General features: G+C 59.9%; 2 protein-coding genes across 4 annotated transcripts in view; one reads left to right on the top strand and one right to left on the bottom strand.

Moving 5' to 3' along the window:
• ACAN (aggrecan) overlaps nucleotides 1-11,025 on the top strand; it is a 61,424-nt gene extending 50,399 nt beyond the window's left edge. The window contains 6 exon segments of the mRNA XM_079763988.1: nucleotides 2,567-2,680; nucleotides 6,548-6,706; nucleotides 7,832-7,914; nucleotides 8,957-9,101; nucleotides 9,728-9,910; nucleotides 10,782-11,025. Of these exon segments, the coding sequence (XP_079620114.1) occupies nucleotides 2,567-2,680; nucleotides 6,548-6,706; nucleotides 7,832-7,914; nucleotides 8,957-9,101; nucleotides 9,728-9,910; nucleotides 10,782-10,858 (761 nt within the window). The 3' untranslated portion in view covers nucleotides 10,859-11,025.
• Nucleotides 11,026-12,159: 1,134 nt separating this feature from the next.
• On the bottom strand, nucleotides 12,160-19,813 carry HAPLN3 (hyaluronan and proteoglycan link protein 3). Of its 3 annotated transcripts, none has more exons than XM_079763970.1 (6): nucleotides 19,677-19,813; nucleotides 18,031-18,150; nucleotides 17,660-17,804; nucleotides 16,057-16,425; nucleotides 14,945-15,247; nucleotides 12,160-13,799 (listed from the first exon to the last, which is right to left on the bottom strand). In XM_079763970.1, the coding sequence occupies exons 3-6, from the start codon at nucleotides 17,784-17,786 to the stop codon at nucleotides 13,510-13,512; spliced, it is 1,089 nt and encodes a 362-aa protein (XP_079620096.1). In that variant the 5' UTR covers nucleotides 17,787-17,804; nucleotides 18,031-18,150; nucleotides 19,677-19,813; the 3' UTR covers nucleotides 12,160-13,509. The 3 variants fall into 3 exon arrangements, with proteins under 3 accessions (XP_079620096.1, XP_079620097.1, XP_079620098.1); XM_079763971.1 differs by having other exon boundaries at nucleotides 19,564-19,695; XM_079763972.1 differs by lacking the exon at nucleotides 19,677-19,813 and adding an exon at nucleotides 18,569-18,726.
• Between the last annotated feature and the right edge of the window lie 1,231 nt (nucleotides 19,814-21,044).

Genomic DNA, 21,044 nt, shown 5'->3' with positions numbered 1-21,044 from the left:
CTCCGGGACGGTTGCCCTTCCTTCCGGCCTCATGTGTGAACCCAGGGCCCTGCTCTGAGCCCTGGAACCAGTTCCTTGAGTTTTGCAGTCCCCCCGACTTTCTCAGATGTTGTGTCCTGGCCGCACACAGAAGGCAAAACAGAACTGCTCCCTGAAACCTCAGGCCACATGGGAGTGTGGGGCGGGGGGGCAGGGAGGGGGGGTGATAGAAACCGCTGGAACACCTGGGAGCCACCTGGCCGGGCCTCCCCGGGGCCACTGCCCCTCCTGCCCCCTCCTCCGTGGTCTGGGCACAGGCCCCGGGGCTGACATCTGCCTCTTCTGCCCACAGGCCAACCCCTGTCCCCCCCCTCCCGGCCCCGCTCTGTACAACTGCTTTAGCGCCTACATTTGCTTAATCCCCGCCCCCTCGCCCAGTGCTCCCCATCTCCCGCAATGACGCCGCTAGTGGACAGAGGAGAGCGGCAAGTCGCCCCCAGCTTCCGCCGGCCCACCAGCCTGACCTATTGCTGCTCCTGCTGCTGCTGGGAACCCAAGTGCATGCTGGGATTGCCGTCGGTTCCTCATGCATTTGGGTTTTGCTTGGAACAGTTCCCAGACTCGGAACTGTCGGGGTGCCTAGTCGCCTAGTCCGCGGTGGGCACTCCCCCCACCCCCCGAGATGAAGTGAAGAAGTTCGCGGCAAGAGAGAGGCACCTGCAAGCCCACCCATTCATTGCGCAGGCCCAGCCCTCCTCCAGGCACCACCCACGAGGCGGCGGGGAGAAGGGTCCAGAAGGAAGTGCGTCTGCCTTCTAATCGGAGGACTGGCTGTAAGGCGCAGTCTGCCCTTGGGGGAGGCAAGAACTAATTCCTGCTCACCTAGAGGCCCCGCCTAGACACGTCGGGTCCTGAAAGTTGTACGAGCACAGACGCACGAACCAAGGCCGAGCCACGTAGCTGGATCCCCCGTGAGCCCGAGGGACCCATTCATGGCAGACTTGCATCGATCTCCTGGGAAGAGGAGGGTCCCGGTTCCTTGCAACATGTTCCCAGGGGAAGCAGCCCAGGAGAGACCCAGCAGAAGCCCTTGGGAGTACAAACACCAAGGTCCCCGGCTTCTCAGAAAGAGCCAGAAAGACGAGATTAGAAGGAGATGCAGTGCCTACCTTGGCCAGTGTAGAAAAACTCGAGGCAGAGGCCAACGGCGCACAGATTCAAGTCCTGCAAAGAAGTCGGGTCAGGAAGAACCACTTGGACCGGAAGAACAGAAGGGAAGAGAGAGCCTGGCAAGGAGAGGCTGATGGGGACCTACCTGCCTGTGTCCCACGTGCTGGTGTTGGTGGGCGGCCGCCTACTGAGTGCCTCGCCGCCCGGCCGGCTTCAAACGCGGGTCCCCCACCGGCCAGGAGGGAGCCCCCCTCTGAAGTCGTGAGTCACTGGAGCCCTTAAACACAAACAAGATGGCCTGGGGCAGTGGTCGGCAAACTCATTCGTCCACAGAGCCAAATACCAACAGGACAACGATGGACATTTCTTTGGAGAGCCACATTTTTTTAACTTAAACTTCTTCTTCGAACGCCACTTCTTCAGCATAGACTCGCCCAGGCCGTGGGATTTTGTGGAAGAGCCACACTCCAGGGGCCAAAGAGCGGCATGTGGCTCGCGAGCCGCGGTTTGCCGACCACGGGCCTGGGGGAAGGTTGAGCTGGGTTTCTGGCTCTCCCCCCGTCCCCCAAGAGAACAAGGCTCAGAAGATGCTCCAGTATCTTACTTACGAAAGACAAGAATGGAGTCTGCAACCCACAGATGTCCGCGGCCCCCACGCACACATCCCATCCTGCCACTTTCTCGTGGTTTCTCACTCTGCAGACCTCTCATTCACTCAAGCATCACATGGCCTTGCCTTGCTGCCCTGGCGCCCAACGACAGAGGAAGCGAGGGAAGAGGAAGACTTAGCCACGCTTCAAGAACTTGACCTTCAGTGTCCTCGCTCAACGCCCGGCCAGACCCCATGGCTTCTTTTTTTATTATTGATTTCAGAGAAGGGGGAGGGAGAGAGAGAGAGAAACCTCAGTGATGAGAGCGAATCACGGATCGGCTGCCTCCTGCACGCCGTCTCCTGGGGATCGAGCCCGCAACCCGGGCATGTGCCCTGAATGGGAATCGAACCGTGACCTCCTGGTGCATAGGTCGACGTTCAACCACTGAGCCACGCCGGCCGGGCCCCACGGCTTCTGGAAAGAGTCTCAAGAGAAGGCATCTTGGAGGTACTCATCGCTCACTCTCCCCAAGAGGCATTTGGCTTTAGAAGCGCCGACTCTCTCACGCGCTTGGAAATCGAGCTCCACGCTCAGCTTGCCCGTCAAGAACCAGGTGCCTCCAGGAGACCTCTTGCTGGATCTTGGGCTCGGCTCCAGATGGCGGCGACAGCAGCAGCAGCAGCAGCAACGGTTCTCAGGACACCCAGCCACCCCTCCCCGGGCTCAGGAGAGCCGCAGGGCCGGCCGCCCGGAAAGAGGCCGCCGGGCTCGCGAAGCCAGCGTGGCCAGCGGGCGTCCTAACGGTGGCCTAATGTTTCTTGCAGACATTGATGAGTGCCTCTCAAGCCCTTGTGTGAATGGAGCCACCTGCGTGGACGCCATCGACTCTTTCACATGCTTATGCCTTCCCAGCTACCGAGGGGACCTGTGTGAGATCGGTACGGCCGGCCGTCTCGGCTTCAGCTAATGTCGCTAACCGCTGCACCCCCTCCTCCTCCTCCTCCCTCACCCTCCCCTGCTAACCACAGGCTCCGGGCCCTGGCCGGGGCCCCCACGGTCCATCCAAGAGAGCCGGTGCGGGAGCCATGGCGAGACGTCCACCCCGACTCACCCCCACCCTTTCTGTTGCTGTCCCCCCCTCCGGGGCGGCGGCTGATCTGAGCACAGGAGAGACGGGCCGGCCGGGCCGGCCTGCACTTTGGAATGTGGGGCTCTGGGTGGCCTTTATTTTATTTTAATATATTTTTATTGATTTCAGAGAGGGAGAGAGAGAAACATCAATGGTGAGAGGGAATCATTGATCGGCTGCCTCCTGCACGCCCCACATTGGGGATCGAGCCCACAACCCGGGCATGTGCCCTGACTGGGAATCGAACCGTGACCTCCTGGTTCACAGGTCAACACTCAACCACTGAGCCACGCCGGCCGGGCTATTTTAATATATTTTTATTGATCTCAGAGAGGAAGGAAGAGAGAGAGATAGAAACATCAACAGTGAGAGAGAATCATGGATCGGCTGCCTCCTGCACGCCCCACACTGGGGATGGAGCCAGCAACCCTGGGCATGTGCCCTGACCGGGAATCGAACTGTGACCTCCTGGTTCATAGGTCAACACTCAACCACGGAGCCACGCTGGCTGGGCTCTGGGAGACCTTTAAAACACTCCATTTTTCCCTAGCTAGTTTGGCTCAGTGGATAGAGCATCAGCCTGTGAACTGAAGGGTCCCGGGTTTCATTCCGGTCAAGGGCACATGCCCGGGTTGCAGGCTCGATCCCCAGTAGGGGGCGTGCAGGAGGCAGCTGATCCATGATTCTCTCTCATCGTTGATGTTTCTCTCTCGCTCTCCCTCTCCCTTCCTCTCTGAAAGCAATCAAAATATGTTTTAAATAAATGCTAAGTAAATAACACGCTAACCTCCTCAGGGCTTCCAGGCCCACGGGTGATGCCACCATCAAAGTCGGTGTGTGCCTCAGACTAAGAGGACAGAGCCCATTCCGCGCGTTGGCCTTGAAGGACGCCGTGGGCGGGAGTAACTGATTCTCGCTCAGGTGGACAGCCAGGGAGCTTCCTCGCGTGGGCATGCGCCTGAGCCTGGGTCTGCTGCTGTATGGCCCGTGGGACCTCGGGGGCCCCTCCGTGGCATTGGGAGCCACTGGGCCTCACAGGCCAAGCTGCCTTCGCCTTCTTCTCCGGCAAGAGCTGCGGTTTGCCTGCCTGAGAGCTCCCGCGTCACGTGACCCGCATGCCCCGGTCATGCATGAGCAGGGACGGCTGCTGTTACCCTCTCCTCTTCACCATGGTGGCCGATGCCACGGCAATGCCACTCCGGCCCACACTTCCTTCCTTCCTTCCTCGCCCTGCACAAGGCAAAGGGCTGGCTAGGGAGAACAGAGCCTCAGCGCAAGGGGCGAGGGCTGAGTTTCATCTCTAGGGCCTTGCCTGTCCCTCTGCTTCTGCACGTGAGCCAGGCTCTGCCAGGGGAGCTGCGTGCCAGGCCGAGCCCCCCGCTCCCTCACCGGGGCCCCCTATCCTGGCTCTCAGGACCGTCCCAGCTCAGAATGGGGGAGATGAGAATTATGGTTGCTAATAGCAATGGCCCATAGAGAACTGGAAGTGTTCAGGGGCTTAAAACCATTTTCTTTTAATATATTTTTATGGATTTCAGAGAGGGAGGGAGAGAGAGAAACATCAATGATGAGAGAGAATCATGGATCGGCTGCCTCCTGCACGCCCCCTAATGGGGATCGAGCCCGCAACCCAGGCATGTGCCCGGACCGGGACTCGAGCTGTGACCTCCTGGTTCATAGGTCAACGCTCAACCCCTGAGCCACGCCAGGCTGCGCAAAAACCACGTTTAATGCACTCTCAGGTTGGGCATCCCAGAAACGCGCAGAAAGCAGCGGGAGCTCCTGGGCAGTCTCCCTTCGGTCCTGAGCCGTGTGGGAGGCAGTAGGCTCGCATGTTCCCCGGAGGCATTGCCAAGGTCGGGGGAACGTAAGGGGTCTGCAAGGAAAGGCCCGCGTCCTCCTCCCTGCAGCCTCCCATCCCCCCCTTTCACCCCAAGTCCCCAAGACATCGGTGCATGGCGTCCCGGCTCGGGTGAGAGAAGAGAGGTATAAGGATTTTCTCCACAGGATGCCAACATATTTGTCATCGGAGAGAAGGGTCTGGAAGGTCCATATGGACCACAGCTCTCGGGCGCCAGGCTGGGAGGGGGGGTGTCCTGTGGGCGTGGAGGCGGGGCCCTCCCAGGACATTGGATGGAGCCAGAGCCGCCCAGCTGGGCCCTGGGGGCGGGCACCCAGCTAAGTAGGGCAGCATTTCCTGTCCGGTTCCATACTGAGCCCACACCACCCCCAGGCCCTCGTGCCTGGGCTCTGGTCCCCCTGCTTCTCCCACTCCCAGCCCCCCTGGAACGCTGTGGCTGCTTCCTCCTCCCCGCCCCCAGGCCTCCATCCTGCATGCATGGCCCTGCCTCTCCGGAGCAGCTGCTTGCTCCAGCTGGACCCTCAAACACTGAGGTGGCCCAAGAATGGACCCCACAGCCAGCCCTGGGGTGGCGTGGGCGCTGCACCAGCTCTGAGGCCTTCCCGCCTTCTTTTCAGACCTTTCCCCGGGGGGCATTGCCCTCGGGGAGCAGCGGCACCCTCCTCATCCCCCTGCCGCTCCGCCTCTTACTTCTCAGCCTGCTGGCCTCCCACTCTCTCCGCTCTTCCCACAGGCCACGCCTGCACCCCTCCATCCTGAGTCTCCTTCCCCTCGGAACTGGTCCTCTCTCCCTGGGAGGCTGCCCAGGGCCCTGGGGCACGTTCACCTGGGGGACCCCGGGCAAAAGGGAAGACGGGGGGGGGGGGGGGGGGGTCTCGGAATTCCCTCCGCCCGGCGGCGCTGTGCCCGGCTCTCTCGGAGCGGAAGGGGGAGCCCTCAAGGGCAGCATCCGCCAGTTTCCGAGGGAGAACACTCCCACCCGGGCCCATTGAAAGCGGCCACGGTGATGTGGCCGGAGGCAGAGTTGGGAAGACACATGCATCAAGGCTCTCTCACGCCTGAGAGCCAGCGTCAGCACCCCCTGTCCCCGCCCCCCTCTGCCTGTCCATCCCCCAGACTGCCCCGGGAGCTCCACACCAGCCCCTCCTCCAGAACTCGGAGCCTGTGACCCACAGAGCTTGGGGGGGGCGGGCAGGGGGACGCTCTTCCCCACCCCTCACCTGCTGCCGAGAGAGAAAATCAAAAGCCAGGACCCCCGGGTTGCCTGCTTGGCCCTTTAAGAGGGAGACACCATGTGCTGAGCTAGAGCCAGCTCGGACTGACGGACGGACTGGCGGACTCGCAGCTCTGCATCCTCTTTGGACCCAAAGCAGACTTATTTCTGCTCCTCTGTCCCCCGCCACCCAGGGTCCCCTCATGCCCCCAGCTCTGCCTCCTGCTGCCGCCGCCTTCACACACCTGCCCGCCACCCCCTCTCTCCCCAGAGACCCTCAGAGCCTCAAGGCTTCCTCCTCCCCCAGAGCAGGCAGTGACAGGAGAGAAGCTGGGGGGGGGGGGTGCGGGGAGGGGGGGCGCCCGAAAGAGGGAAGGATCCCTGGCTTTTCTCAGAGGGCGGGAACCTGCACGCAGGGCCCGGGGCAGGGGGGGGGGCCAGGCCTCCCTGGCTTCCACCCTGAGCCCCCATCCAGCTGGGCCTCTCCCTGCCTTTGAAGGGGTGACATCAAAGGCGGGGCGAACCCAGGCGTCGGTGCCAGGAGGCTGGCGGCCTCGGCCCCTCCCGTCAAGCCCCCCCTCCCCCCCCCACCTGTGTTGCAGACCAGGCGCTGTGCGAGGAGGGCTGGACCAAGTTCCAGGGCCACTGCTACCGCCACTTCCCGGAGCGCGAGAGCTGGGTGGACGCCGAGAGCCGCTGCCGCGAGCAGCAGGCGCACCTGAGCAGCATCGTCACCCCCGAGGAGCAGGAGTTCGTCAACAGTGAGTGCGCTGGGGTCTCCGGCCCTAGGGGAAAGGGGCTGGGAGCCAGCAGACTGGGACCCAGCCAGGCTGCAGGGGTGGGGGCTGGGGTGTGGGGTGGGGGGCAGGGAGGGCGGAAAGGGCTTCCCCCAGCCTGAGAGAGGTGAGAGGAGTCTTTGGGGCCACTGGCTCCTGCTGCACCCAGGACAGCCCAGCATCCATCAGAGTCAGCCCCCTGCCCTGGCCGGTGTGGCTCAGTGGATAGAGCATCAGCCTGGGGACTGAAGGGTCCCAGGTTCGATTCCGGTCAAAGGCACATGCATGGGTTTCAGGCTCAATCCCCAGTGGGGGGCGTGCAAGAGGCAGCCGATCCATGATTCTCTCTCGTCATGGATGTTTGTCTCTCTCTCCCTCTCCCTTTCTCTCGGTAATTAATAAAAATGTACTTTAAGCCCTAACCGGTTTGGCTCAGTGGATAGAATGTCGGCCTGTGGACTCAAGGGTCCCAGGTTCGATTCCGGTCAAGGGCATGGACCTTGGTTGTGGGCACATCCCCAGTTGGGGGTGTGCAGGAGGCAGCTGATGGATGTTTCTCTCTCATCGATGTTTCTAACTCTCTATCCCTCTCCCTTCCTCTCTGTAAAAAAAATCAATAAAATATATTTTTTTAAATGTACTTTAAAAAGAAAAATCAGCCCTAGCCAGTTTGGCTCACTGGATAGAGCGTCGGCCTGGGGACTGAAGGGTCCCAGGTTCCATTCCAGTCAAGGGCATGTACCTTGGTTTCAGGCACATCCCCAGTAGGGGGTGTGCAGGAGGCAGCTGATGGATGTTTCTCTCTCATCGATGTTTCTAACTCTCTATCCCTCTCCCTTCCTCTCTGTAAAAAAATCAATAAAAGAAAAATAATAATAATAAAAGAAAAATCAGCCCCAGAGTAACCCCGTGGCTGTCACCAGCCCGTGCCAGCTGGGGGCGGTGGTGGCAGGCACTCCCAGCATGCATGTGCCCTTGTCCGGACCTCAGAAGCAGGTGGCATGCTCCTGGGAGGGCATCCACCACCCCTGTCCCCGCTGCCTCTGTGAGCTCCAGTGTCTGAGACATCCCCGGGGTGCTTCCACCCCAACGCCCGTGTCCTCTCCGCAGGCAATGCTCAGAACTACCAGTGGATCGGCCTGAACGACAGGAGCATCGAAGGGGACTTCCGCTGGTCAGATGGACACTCCCTGGTGGGTTCTGCCAGGCGCCCGGCAGAGTGGGCAGCCCCGAGGAGGGGGGGAGAGAGACCCCAGAGAGAGACGCATTCCAGCCACATCCAGAGCAGCTGCTGCTCCAGGCACTCAGGGCGGTTGCGGGGCGGGGGGGTGGGGGGGTGGTAGTGTCTCGCTCATCTCGGCCTTCCACCACCAGCCCAGGGCTGGACGCGGTGAGCGAATGACCCCATGAGGGAAGGAGGAGGGCAATGAATGAATGAAGGCAAACCGCCCCGAGAGACGTATGGAAGCTTTAGAGGGCGCCTTGGCCCACAAAGGACTCGCGTGGACTCAGGACACAGACAGACAGACAGCACCATAGTCGCCAGATGAACACACATAGTAAATGCTCTGCCCTCTGGGAGTTCAAGTTGCTCAGGCGTCCCAGAAGGCTTCCCGGCCCAGCCGGTGTGGCTCAGTGGTTGAGCATCAACCTATGAACCAGGGGGTCACGGTTCGATCCCCAGTCAGGGCACATGCCGGGTTGTGGGCTCGATCCCCAGGAGGGGGCTGTGCAGGAGGCAGCTGAGCCATGATTCTCTCCCATCATTGATGTTTCTGTCTCTCTCTCCCTCTCCCTTCCTCTCTAAAACCAATAAAAATATTTTTTTAAAAAAAAAAAAACCCTAGCCAGTTTGGCTCAGTGGATGGAGCATCAGCCTGCGGACCAAAGGGTCCTGGGTTCAAATCCAGTCAAGGGCATGTACCTTGGTTGCAGGCTCCTCCTAAGTGTGCGGGGCCCTGGTCCAGGCACATGCAGGAGGCAACCAATCGATGTGTCGTTCTCACATCGGTGTTTCTCTCTCTGTGTCTCCCCCTCCCTCCCACTCTCTCTAAAAATCAATGGGAAAATATCCTCGGGTGAGGATTAACGAGACAGAGAGAGGGAGAGAGAGAGAGAGAAAGGAGATGCCGCTGGGGCGTGACGGGAGAGAAAGTGGGGGGGGGGGGGGGTCCGGCCAACCAAGCCACGTGGCTTCTGTGCCCGCCTCACCCCCTCCCCCGCTCCCACCCACAGCAATTTGAGAACTGGCGCCCCAACCAGCCCGACAACTTCTTCGCCTCCGGGGAGGACTGCGTGGTGATGATCTGGCACGAGAAGGGCGAGTGGAACGACGTGCCCTGCAATTACCACCTGCCCTTCACGTGTAAGAAGGGCACAGGTAAGGCGGCCCGGGAGGGCCCAGGCGGGAGGACGCAGGACTTCGGGGTCCAGCCCTGGCCGGTGTGGCTCCGTGGACAGAGCGTCAGCCTGCGGACGGGAGGGTCCCGGCTTCGATTCCGGTCAAGGGCACGTATACCCTGGTGGCTCCATCCCCGGGTCTGGTCGAGGCGCGTTTAGGTGGCAGCCAATCGATGTGTCTCTCTCACCTCGATGTGTCTCTCTCTGTGTGTCTCTCCCCCTCCCTTCCACTCTCTCTAATAATCAATGGGAAGCGATGGCCAGTTTGGCTCAGGGGATAGAGCGTCGGCCTGCGGACTGAAGGGTCCCAGGTTCGATTCCGGTCAAGGGCATGTGCCTTGGTTGCGGGCACATCCCCAGTAGGGGGTGTGCAGGAGGCAGCTGATCGATGTTCCTCTCTCATCGATGTTTCTAGCTCTCTATCCCTCTCCCTTCCTCTCTGTAAAAAATCAATAAAATATATTTTTTTTAAAAAAAAAGAACGTACACTGAGCTTGCTGGCGTGGATTCAGATCGCTAGCCCCCCCACATATCAGGGTTACGTTGGCATTAGCCCTTTTTAGCCTTCTCATGACGGGTGTCTGCCCCCCCACCCCCCCCCCCCAGTGGCCTGCGGAGAGCCCCCCGTGGTGGAGCACGCCAGGACGTTCGGCCAGAAGAAGGAACGCTACGAGATCAACGCGCTGGTGCGGTACCAGTGCACCGAGGGCTTCGTCCAGCGCCACGTGCCCACCATCCGGTGTCTGCCCAGCGGGCACTGGGAGGAGCCGCGCGTCACCTGCACAGACCGTGAGCACCGCCCCTCCCGCCCCTGGCCGCCGGGCGCCGCGCGGCAGCCCGCCCCCGTGTCCCCCTTCCTGGCCCCGGAGCACCCAAGTGCTTGCCCTCTCCTGGGGACCCCACACCCTCACGGGCAGCACCGTCTGTGGGCAAGGTCACCTGTCCCCGCCCCCCCACCTCCAGCCCCCCTGCCCGGCCCCAGGGACAGAGGAGAAAGCAGGCAGCCTGCTCCCCTTCTCAACCCCAGCCGAAGCCCCTTAGCCCAAGTTGGTTCAAGAAAACTCAGAGCCCTAGCTGGTTTGGCTCAGTGGATAGAGCATCGACCGGTGGACTCAAGGGTCCCAGGTTTGATTCCGGCCAAGGGCATGTATCTTGGTTGCAGGCACATCCCCAGTGGGGAGTGTGCAGGAGGCAGCTGATGGATGTTTCTCTCTCATCGATGTTTCTAACTCGCTATCCCTATCCCTTCCTCTCTGTAAAAAATCAATAAAATATATTAAAAAAAAAAAAAAGAAACTCAGACAGGCCCTAGCTGATTTGGCTCAGTGGGTAGAGCATCAGCCTGCGGACTGAAGGGTCCCGGGTTCGATTCCTGGTCAGGGCACATGCCCGGGTTGTGGGCTCGATCCCCAGTAGGCGGCGTGCAGGAGGCAGCCAATCCATGCTTCTCTCTCATCATGGATGTTTCTATCTCTCTCTCCCTCTGCCTTCCTCTCTGAAATCAATAAAAATACATTTAAAAGAAAAAACTCAGAAGGTAGAAAAAAACCTTCCCTGGCCTCGGCTTCTGCAGGGAGCGGGCGGGCAGGACAGGGAGGGGCCGGGCCGGGCCCCGTTTTTCCGGGGGTTCACCAAGGCCGTCCCCTCTCCCTTCCCCCAGCCGCCACCTACAAGCGCCGACTACAGAAGCGGAGCTCCCGGGCCCCCCGGAGGAGGCGCCCCAGCACCGCCCACTGAGGCGCCCAGGCCGCGCCCCGGATGCTGAGCCCAGAGCCTTGCAGGCCGACGCCCCCTCGGATGGTGTCCTCTTCTCGTCGCTTTCTGCCGTCTTAAGGAATTCCATGAAAGAAGGAACACATGAAATCCCACAGTGTGTATGCACCCACCCCCACCCACCCCCCAACGGCCGAAAACACGCATTTGACTCCCCCCACCCCCCATAAAAAAAAACACATGCCAAAGCAAAGCAGACGTATTGGAACCCGTGGACCGAGTGTAGAGATTTCTCGATTCTCCCGTTGTGCCTTTCCGGGGACCAGTGCAGGGACAGGGAGCAGGGAGGGGTTAAGTTAAATAAAGAAGATTATTTTCTGTTTGCTGACTTTATCCAAGAGCAGTGCAATCGATCGTTGGTTCTTTGACCTCCAGGGAGAGCTAGGGAGGAGGGAGGAGGGGCAGGAGGAGCTGGGAGGGCAGAGGCCCAGGGCGTGAAGAACCGGGAGCCACAGCTGAATGTATGGGACGGACGAGGGCTGAGGGCAGCTTCGAGCCCGCAGGAGGGAGCCAGCCAGGAGCCTTCTGCTGCGTGGGGGCCGGGTTCCCTCCAAGGGTCCCTCTTCCGTCCGTCCGTCCGTCCGTCCGCCCGGCGTCCCCTCACCTGGTCTGCCACCCTAGCCATGTGTCATCTCTCTCGGCAGGGCTGGGTGGGGGCACCTCCCCCTTCCCAGTGGGAGCGCCCCCGCCCCTCCCCCTCCCTCCCCCGCCCCCGGGCCCGTGCAGGCACCAGGGTTCCGCGCACCTATTTATATTTTTGAAAATTGAAGATTATGATAATTATAATAATAAAGACATTGGAAGAGATCGATTTCTTTTCCCTTCTTTTTTTTTTTTTTTAATTGAAAGAGGTAACCGTGGTCTAGGGTCTACTGAAGGGGGCCTTCGGACGGGTAGCCGGGGGGGGGGGGGGTGGGGAGGACAGGTTTTGGTCAAATAACCCCAAATGGGTGGGAATCCTATCTGTTCAGAGAGCCTGGGACAGTCGCCCTGCTGTGCTTTAATTTTGCAAGAGCACAGGTGGGATGGATGGAGAGAGAAAGAGAGAGAAAGAGAGTGTGTGTGTGTGTGTGTGAGAGAGAGAGAGAGAAAGAGACAGACAGTGGATGGGTCACTTCCCATAGTTGGTCCTTTTTAAAAAAAACAAAAAACACACAACTTATTTTTTATTTATTTTTATTTTGTATTGATTTCAGAGAGGAAGGAAGAGGGGGAGAGAGAGAGAGAAACATCAATGATGAGAGAGAATCATGGATCAGCTGCCTCCTGCACATCCCCCACTCGGGATCAAGCCCCCTGATGGGGAATCGAACCGTGACCTCCTGGTTCACAGGTCGACGCTCAACCACTGAGCCACACTGGCCGGGCGCATTGCTGGTCCTTGGATGTCACACTTTGCTCCCATGGAGGAGCCGGTTTGGTGGAACGCGTAGAGCGTGACGCAGAGCGGGACAGAGGAGGGCTGGAGGAGGAGGGAGGGGGTCACAGCACCATGAATTGTCCCCAAAAAAGCACACACACCGAATTGGGGGGAAATGAGAACAAAACACAGACTCTGAACTAAGAGAGGGGAACTGAGGGGGGGCATCCCTCCCTTCCCTGAGACCTCACTCAGGAGCCGGGAGCCCCGTCCAGCCCTAGCCCCTCACAAGGACAGGAGATGGCAAAGGTCAAAACCCAGCTCAGAGCCCCTGGATGCCCCCCCCCCCCGACCTCCCAGGCTGAGGCGGAGGGAGAGGGGCGGCCACCACGCCCTGGTCTCCGCGTCACTGCCTACTCTGGGCATCAGAGTCCTCAGAGCCACGGACCTCCAATGTCCCAGAGAAAAGGGGTACAGGGAGCCTTGGGGTGTCCACCTGAGCAAAGGGAGGATTTGGGATCTGTTGGCTTTTACAAAAACAGTAATTTTTTTAAAAATATTTTTTATTGATTTTTTTTTTACAGAGGAAGGGAGAGGGACAGAGAGCTAGAAACATCGATGAGAGAGAAACATCCATCAGCTGCCTCCTGCACACCCCCCACTGGGGATGTGCCCGCAACCAAGGTACATGCCCTTGACCGGAATCGAACCTGGGACCCTTGAGTCTGCAGGCTGATGCTCTATCCACTGAGAGGTACATGGTCTTGACCGGAATCAAACCTGGAACCCTTGAGTCTGCAGGCTGATGCTCTATCCACTGAGAGGTACATGCTCTTGACCGGAATCGAACCTGGGACCCTTGAGTCTGCAGGCTGATGCTCTATCCACTGAGCCAAGCCGGGTTAGGGCTGGAATTTTTTTTATTTTTTTTTTAAGTTGAGCCCAGCCAGCATGGCTCAGTTGCTTGAGTGTTGACCCAGGAACCAAGAGGTCATGGTTTGATTCCCAGTCAGGGCACAGGCCCGGGCTGGAGGCTCGGTCCCCAGTAGAGGGCTGCAGGAGGCAGCCGATCCATGATTCTCTCTCATTGTTGATGTTTCTCTCTCTCTCCCTCTCCCTTCCTCTCTGGAATCAAAAAAAATTTTTTTTTAATTTAAGTTGAGAAGTATAAAAACAATAGGGAACATGATCCGCTTAGTAAATACAGCCGTGAGGGGGGCGGCGTGTGCAGGCAGGCACAGAGCTGTGGCCGGCTCTAGCGAGGGGGACGGTAACAGTAGACACCATACTTGCGGCTCTGCGGGTCTGGGAAGCCGAAGCTTCGGACCCCGGGCTCCAGGGGCCCGCAGGCGGGACGTGGGTGAGCCACGGGGTAGCGGGCACTGCCATCGGCCAGCCAGCCGGCGTCGCAGCGGTCCAGGCCGCGGAACTTCCAGGCGGCAAAGAGCTGGCCCACCTTGGCGATCTGGGCGCCGTCTTCCCGGCAGGCCGCCTTGGCCTCTGAGAGGGTCAGCTTCTCGGGGTGCTCCAGGTAGTATACCCGCCCTGTGGGAAAGTGGGGGGTGAGGGCTGGGCAGCGGAGGGGACAGCCGGACCTGCAGCACCGTCTGCCGTCCAGACATCACTGACTACCCAGACCCCAAAGATCTGTCCACTCTCTGAGCCCAGGGAGCCCCCGTGGGCTCTGACCTCTCTGTGCCTCAGTTTCCTCATCTGTAAAAGGAGGGTATTGCCCTAGCCCCGTGGTCGGCAAACTGCGGCTCGCGAGCCACATGCGGCTCTTTGGCCCCTTGCGTGTGGCTCTTCCACAAAATACCACGGCCTGGGCGAGTCTGTTTTGAAGAAGTGGCGTTAGAAGAAGTTTAAGTTTGCCAAAACCGGTTTGGCTCAGTGGATAGAGCATCGGCTGGCGGACTGAAAGGTCCCAGGTTCGATTCCGGTCAAGGGCATGTACCTTGGTTGCGGGCACATCTCCAGTAGGGGATGTGCAGGAGGCAGCTGATCGATGTTTCTCTCTCATCGATGTTTCTAACTCTCTATCCCTCTCCCTTCCTCTCTGTAAAAAATCAATAAAATATATTTTAAAAAAAAGAAGTTTAAGTTTAAAAAATTTGGCTCTCAAAAGAAATTTCAATCGTACTGTTGATATTTGGCTCTATTGACTAATGAGTTTGCCGACCACTGGGCTAGGGCAATAAAAATACATCAAAAAAAAAAAAAAAGATGCAGTATTTGCCATTGCAGTGAGGACTTGTCTGGAAAATCGAGTCTACACACCCCCCCTTTCTCAAGATCCTTCATGCAATCACATCTGCAAAGTTCATGTTGCCATATGAGGCCACACTCAGGGGTTAAGACCTGGATGTTTTGGGGAGCCATTCTTTAGCCTACACACCCCGTTTCCCGGGAATTTATTTTGCTGCCCAAGCACTGCTTGAATGAGGTTTAAGGAAACTTCTGAATCATCACACACTTGGGGCCTTAAGATGTTTACTTTGCTCGTGATTCCACGGGTTGGCAGTTTGGCCTGGCTCTCTCACGTGCCTGCAAAGCCACAGTGGACACGGGGAGGGGTGCAGCACTGTGGCCATTCTCGCCAGGTGGAGGTGCCCCAGGGCGGGCAGAGGGCCCCCCCGCAGCGCCCAGGTGCTCCCCGCCACCCACAGGCGGTGCTGGGCCACCCCACTCACCCCTGAGGGCAGGGGCGAAGCAGAACACGTCGTAGCGGTGCAAGCGGCGGTGGCGGGGCCCGTAGCTGCGCACGCCGGGCGCCAGGCCCAGGCCGCCGCAGGGCCCCCGGGCCAGCGTGATGGGGTACTGCACCGAGGCGTCCTGCAGCCAGCCCGCGTTGCACCAGTGCAGGCCCTCCTCCCAGGCCCGGAACAGCTGCTCGAAGGAGGCCACGGCCGCCTCCTGGGCCTCGCAGGCCTGCTGGGCCTCCTGGAAGTTGAGCTGGTAGCGCCCCTGCGGGGGCTGGTAGGGAAACACCACACCTGGGGAGGAAGGGAAGAGGGCTTGGAGGGGTGGGCCGGAGCCCCGCTGGAGAAGACCCCAGTCCCCTGCACCCACACCTCCATGGGGACAGATGCTCCCCCAAACCCCCAGGACACACACAGTCCCTGGGAGAAGCCCAGCAAAGCTGTCCCCTCCTGTCCTTGTCCAAGCCCAAGGCAGACGCATCATGACACCTCCTTCCAGAGACAGCCAGCCAACAGCAGCTCTCAGCACACGCCTACTGTGTGTTCAAGCAGCCACTGTCGCCCTGACCGGTGTGGCTAAGTGGATAGAGCGTCGGCCTGCGGACTGAAGGGTCCCAGGTTCGATTCCGGTCAGCGGCATGTACCTTGGTTGCGGGCACATCCCCAGTAGGGGGTGTGCGGGAGGCAGCTGATGAATGTTTCTCTCTCATCGATGTTTCTAACTCTATCTCTCTCCCTTCCTCTCTGTAAAAAATCAATAAAATATATTTAAGAAAAAAAAAATATATATATAAATGTTTATCTGGCCCTAGCCGGTTTGGCTCAGTAGATAGAGCGTTGGCCTGCGGACTGAAGGGTCCCGGGTTCGATTCCGGTCAAGGGCACATGCCCGGGTTGCAGGCTCGATCCCCAGTAGGGGGTGTGCAGGAGGCAGCCGATCCATGATTCTCTCTCATCATTGGCATTTCTCTCTCTTCCTCTATAATCAATAAAAACATATTTTTTAAAAAATGTTTATCTGCCTAAAGCACCAAGGTCCGGCTGCTTTCTCAGGACCCCCCCCCCCGGCCCCCCGCATCACGCAGCCCCCCTCGGGGCCTCACCCCGCAGCTCCAGCTCCACCACGCCGCTCTCGTCCTCCAGCCCGTCGATGACCTCACAGCGGTAGCGCCCGGAGTCCTCCAGCCGCAGGTCCCGGATCTCCAGCGACACGTCCCGCGCCCCCGCCTGCCGCAGGTGCACGCGGCCCCGGTAGTCCCCGAAGGCGCGGTGCCGCGGCCCGATGGCCACCAGCACGTCCCGCTCCGGGGCCCCGTTCTCCGACAGCTTCCACCACTTGATGCGCACGGGCCTCTGGGAGGCCAGGGCGGGCGCATAGTGGTACTGGCAGGGCAGGGTCGCGTTGGCCCCCCGGTGGGAAAACAGGGTGTCCTCAGCCGTCTCCACCACCAGCTTCACGCCGTTGAAGAGGCCTGGGGGGAGAGGAGGGGGCAGAGGGGGACCCGCTGCAGATCATCTGCACCCCCGCAAGGGTCACCCCATCCTCGTCCCAGCTCCCGCCCCCCTCACCCGCGCCCCCCATGTGACACCTGGCGAGAATGGCCACAGTGCTGCACCCCTCCCCGTGTCCACTGTGGCTTTGCAAGCACGTGAGAGATCCAGGCCAAACAGCCAACCCGTGGAATCACGAGCAAAGTAAACATCTTAAGCCCCTAAGTGTGTGATGATTCAGAAGTTTCCTTAAACCTCATTCAAGCAGTGCTTAGGCAGCAAAATAAATTCCAGAGGAAAGGGGTGTGTAGGCTAAAGAATGGCTCCCCAAAATATCTAGGTCCTAATCCCTGAGTGTGGCCTCATATGGCAACATGAACTTCGCAGATGTGACTGCATGAAGGATCTTGAGAAAGGGGGTGTGTGTAGACTGGAGTTTCCAGAGGAGTCCTCGCTGCGATTGCAAGTACTGTATCTTTTTTTTAAATGTGTTTTTATTGATTTCAGAGAGGAAGGGAGTGGGGGAGAGAGAGAGAAAAATCAATGATGAGAGAGAATCATGGATCAGCTGCCTCCTGCATGATCCCTACTGGGGATCAAGCCTGCAACCCGGGCACGTGCCCTGACCGGGAATCATAGGTTGATTCCCAACCACTGAGTCATGCAGTTGGATGGGGAGGTCCCCTTTTTAAGCTGGATCTTGACAAATTGGCAGGACTTTGGGGAAGTACAAAAAAGCAGAAGTGACCGTCCTTAAGTGCATCTGAGGGGCTCCCAGCACAGAGTCACTGCACCGTCTCTTCTGCTGGTCTTAGAAACGCGGCGGGTGCCAAACCACCATGGCTCAGTGGTTGAGCGTCGACCTCTGAACCAGGAGGTCACGGTTCGATTCCCGGTCAGGGCACATGCCCCGGTTGCAGGCTTGATCCCGTGTGGGGCGTGCAGGAGGCAGCCGGTCCATGATTCTCTCTCCTCAAGGATGTCTCTATCTCTCTCGCCCTCTCCCTTCCTCTCTAGAAATCAATAAGAATATTTTTTTAAAAAAAAGAAAGAAAGAAACAACACTGGTCTGCTGCAAGGACCCAGGCTGGGAAAAGGCTGCTGGCTCCATGCCCAGTCCTCCATCCCAGCCTGAAACCTCCACTTCACAGCAACGTCCGGGGAGGTCTTGCTCATCCTTAGGAGCAAAGAGGCCCGGCCCAGGATGCCACCCACCTCCGCCGAGGTCCGGGTCCCAGCCGTGGGCACTGCTGGAGTAGTAGAAGCCGTTGTAGAAGGGCAGGCCGGGGACGCACGGCGGCAGCGGGAGCAGCAGGACCAGGAGTAGCAGGCGGCGGCCCATGGCGTGTCCTGGGCAAGGCTGTGGCCGGGCAAATGGGGAAGAAGAGAAAAGCGAGCCAATGAAAGGGGCCCCTCTTCCGAGGGCCGGGACCCCTGGGTCCCAGCACCCACTCATTCTCCGCCTCCTAGGTAACTGAGGAGCGCCGTCCACGCACGCTGGGCACTGTTCTCAGGGCCTGGGTCTTATTAGTTGTGGGATTCTGGGCAGGTTCCCTCGCTTGTGAAACGGAGATCGCAAAACTCACCTGGGGCCCTCGCCGGTATGGCTCAGTGGATAGAGCGTCGGCCTGCAGACCAGAGGGTCCGGGGTTCGATTCCGGTCAAGGGCACATTCCTTGGTTGCAGGCTCCTCCCCAGCCCCGGCCCTGGTCAGGGTGCGTGCAGGAGGCAAATCAATCAATGCGTTCCTCTCACATCGATGTTTCTCTCTGTCTCTCCCTCTCTCTTCCACTCTCTCTAAAAATCAATGGAGCCGAAACCGGTTTGGCTCAGTGGATGGAGTGTTACAGGCACATCCCCGGTGGGGGTTGTGCAGGGGGCGGCTGATCGATGTTTCTCTCTCATCGATGTTTCTAGCTCTCTATCCCTCTCTTCCTCTCTGTAAAAAATCAATAAAATATATTTTTTAAAAATCAATGGAAAAATATCCTCGGGTAAGGATGAACAACAACAAAAGAAGACTAAGGCGGAGCGCTAGAATACTGCCTGGTAGAGAGGAAGCGCCCCAAAATATCAGTTATTATTACTACTGTGAACGGCTGACAAAGAGAAGTCTGACATTACCTCAGGGGCTCGTTCTCCTCTCTCCTTGCCTGGGAGGGAAGCAGCCACCACTGTCTTCTCTTTCCAGCTGGGGAAACTGAGGCCAGGGCTTTCTCTCTGGTGAGCAGGTAGAGCTCAGAGAAAACTCAGGTCTCCTGATGGCCCGGCCTTGGCTTTTGCCCAGCACCGCTTTGCCTGGGGACCCCTCCACACGCTAGAATAAACTGAGCCCCGACTTGGAAGGCAGATAGATGGAGCCCACCAGAGTGCGAGTCCCCCAGACACCAGCAGGGGGCAGCATTGCCCTGCGGGTCTCCAGCATCCCGCCGCCGGGAGGAATCTGCCTTCTGTGCCCCCCTGTTTCGACAAGGCTTACAAATGCCTTGGAAACCTACGGGCCCCGGGAAAGTGGGAGCCGGGGGGTGATTCCTACCAGCCTTCCCAGCCCCGGGGCCCGTGCAGGGGCCCGGGAGAGGGGCCGGGGCGCCTCTCCATCACCTCCCCTTGCGGCGGGGAGCAGGGACCCTCCCGAGGGTCAGCGCTGGCCACCGCCGTCCACATGGGGTCAGAGCTGGGTGCGTCCCAGACCCCTGCTGTTTCCTTCCTGGGCGCTCACCAGCCCCAAATTCCCCCCCATGAGCGACCCACCTCCCACCCAGGACTCCCCCCTCCGCCCTCCCTGCCCTTTCGGGTCTCAGGGCAGAAACCCCAGGAACTGAGGCCTGAGACCGACGGACAGCCTTTGCGTTTGCCCTGGGGCTGCAGGTCCGCCCGCCCGCCCGCCCGCCCGCGGGGTGTCTCCTCCCGCACCCCCGGGTTCTCGTGGCCCCGGACTGAGCGTTCGGCAGCTGCCCCGAGGCTGCAGGGCCCGGACAGGACGGGGTGGGAAGGAGTCGGGCGGCCCCCCATGGGGACGGGGATGGACCCCGGAGGCCCCGGGGTGCGCCCTGATGGTGGCCCTTCGGGGCGCGCACGCGGGTCCCGCGCAGTCGGCCTGCGCCCCGCGCGGCTCTCACCTCCCTGGCGCCCCGAGCGCCCCGCGCCTGTGTTCACAGCCCAGCAGCCCGGCCCCCCTGCCCCGGAGGCGTGGGGGCCGCAGGAGACCCCAATCCCCGAAGGAGGAACGCACCGTCCCCCGCGGCTCCTCGACGGCCCGCGCGCTCAGGGGCGCGCGCTATCCGGGTCCGAGGACGCAGGCGGATCGGGGGACCTTGCGTGGCCAGAAAGGAAGCGGCTGCGGACAAACCCCCGCGCTCCCGGCGGGCCTGCCCCTTAAAGGAATACACGCCCCTTTCCCTGCAAGGGCCGGGCCCAAAGGGAGGGGGTGGCCTGCGCTCCAGACTCCGCTGGGGACCACCCCGCACGGCGGGGCTGCTGGCCGGGCTGGGAAGGGTGCGTCCGGAGCTGAGGCCGTCACGTCTTGGGGAAGGTGAGTGGGGGGTGGAGGAGCATTTGTAGAGGGGGGGTCCCATGAGGATGCCCTGGCTGACCCCAAACAGTGCGACTAAGCGGAGCGTGGGACCCCCCTGCCCCCCCCTCTCCCGCGCAGCCCTCTGCAGGTGGGCTCTGGCCGCCCCCACCTTCGGGAGGGTGTTTTTTTCCTGTCCCGACCAGCAGGGGGCGTGGGCTGACCGTTTGCTTCCCAAACACACCAAGACCGCTTGCGTGCACACGCGTGCATGCCTGCCTGTGTGTGTTGAGGGGCCAGGGCCGGGAGCGCATCCGAGCAGAGCTGCAGCCACTGGGGAGGGGAGGCCAGGCCTGATGGGCAAAAGGGAGCCAATGACGGCTCCCCTGCGAGGAAGGGAGGGCTGACCAGTGTGCAGGATGGGTTGGAGGGGAGGTCGATAGATAGAACACAGGTACCCATCAGGACACTCTTGCAAGCTTCTCTGACAAAGACGCCCGGGGTCTGAGCCTCTCCCCCCCTCCATGGGCCCCGTTTTGCATGGGTACACTCCCTCCCCTAGTCCCCGGGAGGCCATGGAGCAGGCCCTGTTATTGCTGAGGCCCAGAGATCTCATTATTGAACGTTCCTCGGGGCCAGGCTGTCCAGCTTCAGACCTGAGGCTCCTTAATCACTTCAGGAGGTTTAAACAAGGACCAGCCCTAGCCGGTTTGGCTCAGTGGATACAGCATCCGCCTGGGGACTGAAGGGTCCCGGGTTCGATTCCGGTCAAGGGCACATACTTTGGTTGCAGGCTCTGAATCCCCGGTCGGGGCACATGCAGGAGGCAACCACTCCATGTGTCTCTCTCACATCGATGTTTCCGTCTCTCCCTCTCCCTTCCACTCTCTCTAAAATGTCAATGGAAAAATATCCTCAGGTGAGGATTCACCAAAAAATAAATAAAATAAAAATAAACAAGGACCATAAAGGAGACCAGACTCCTGGGAGAGGCAGGCCCACAGGCCCGGGTGCTGACAGCCACAGGTGTGGGGAGAGGGAAGGCCCGTTTGGTGACAGCAAAGTGAGTTTCACGCCCCAGGGAGGGGC

Source organism: Cnephaeus nilssonii, assembly GCF_951640355.1.
Source record: "Cnephaeus nilssonii genome assembly, chromosome: 24".
NCBI lineage: Eukaryota > Metazoa > Chordata > Mammalia > Chiroptera > Vespertilionidae > Cnephaeus > Cnephaeus nilssonii.
Note: the sequence above shows the minus strand (reverse complement) of the source record. Positions and strands in the feature narration are given on the sequence as shown.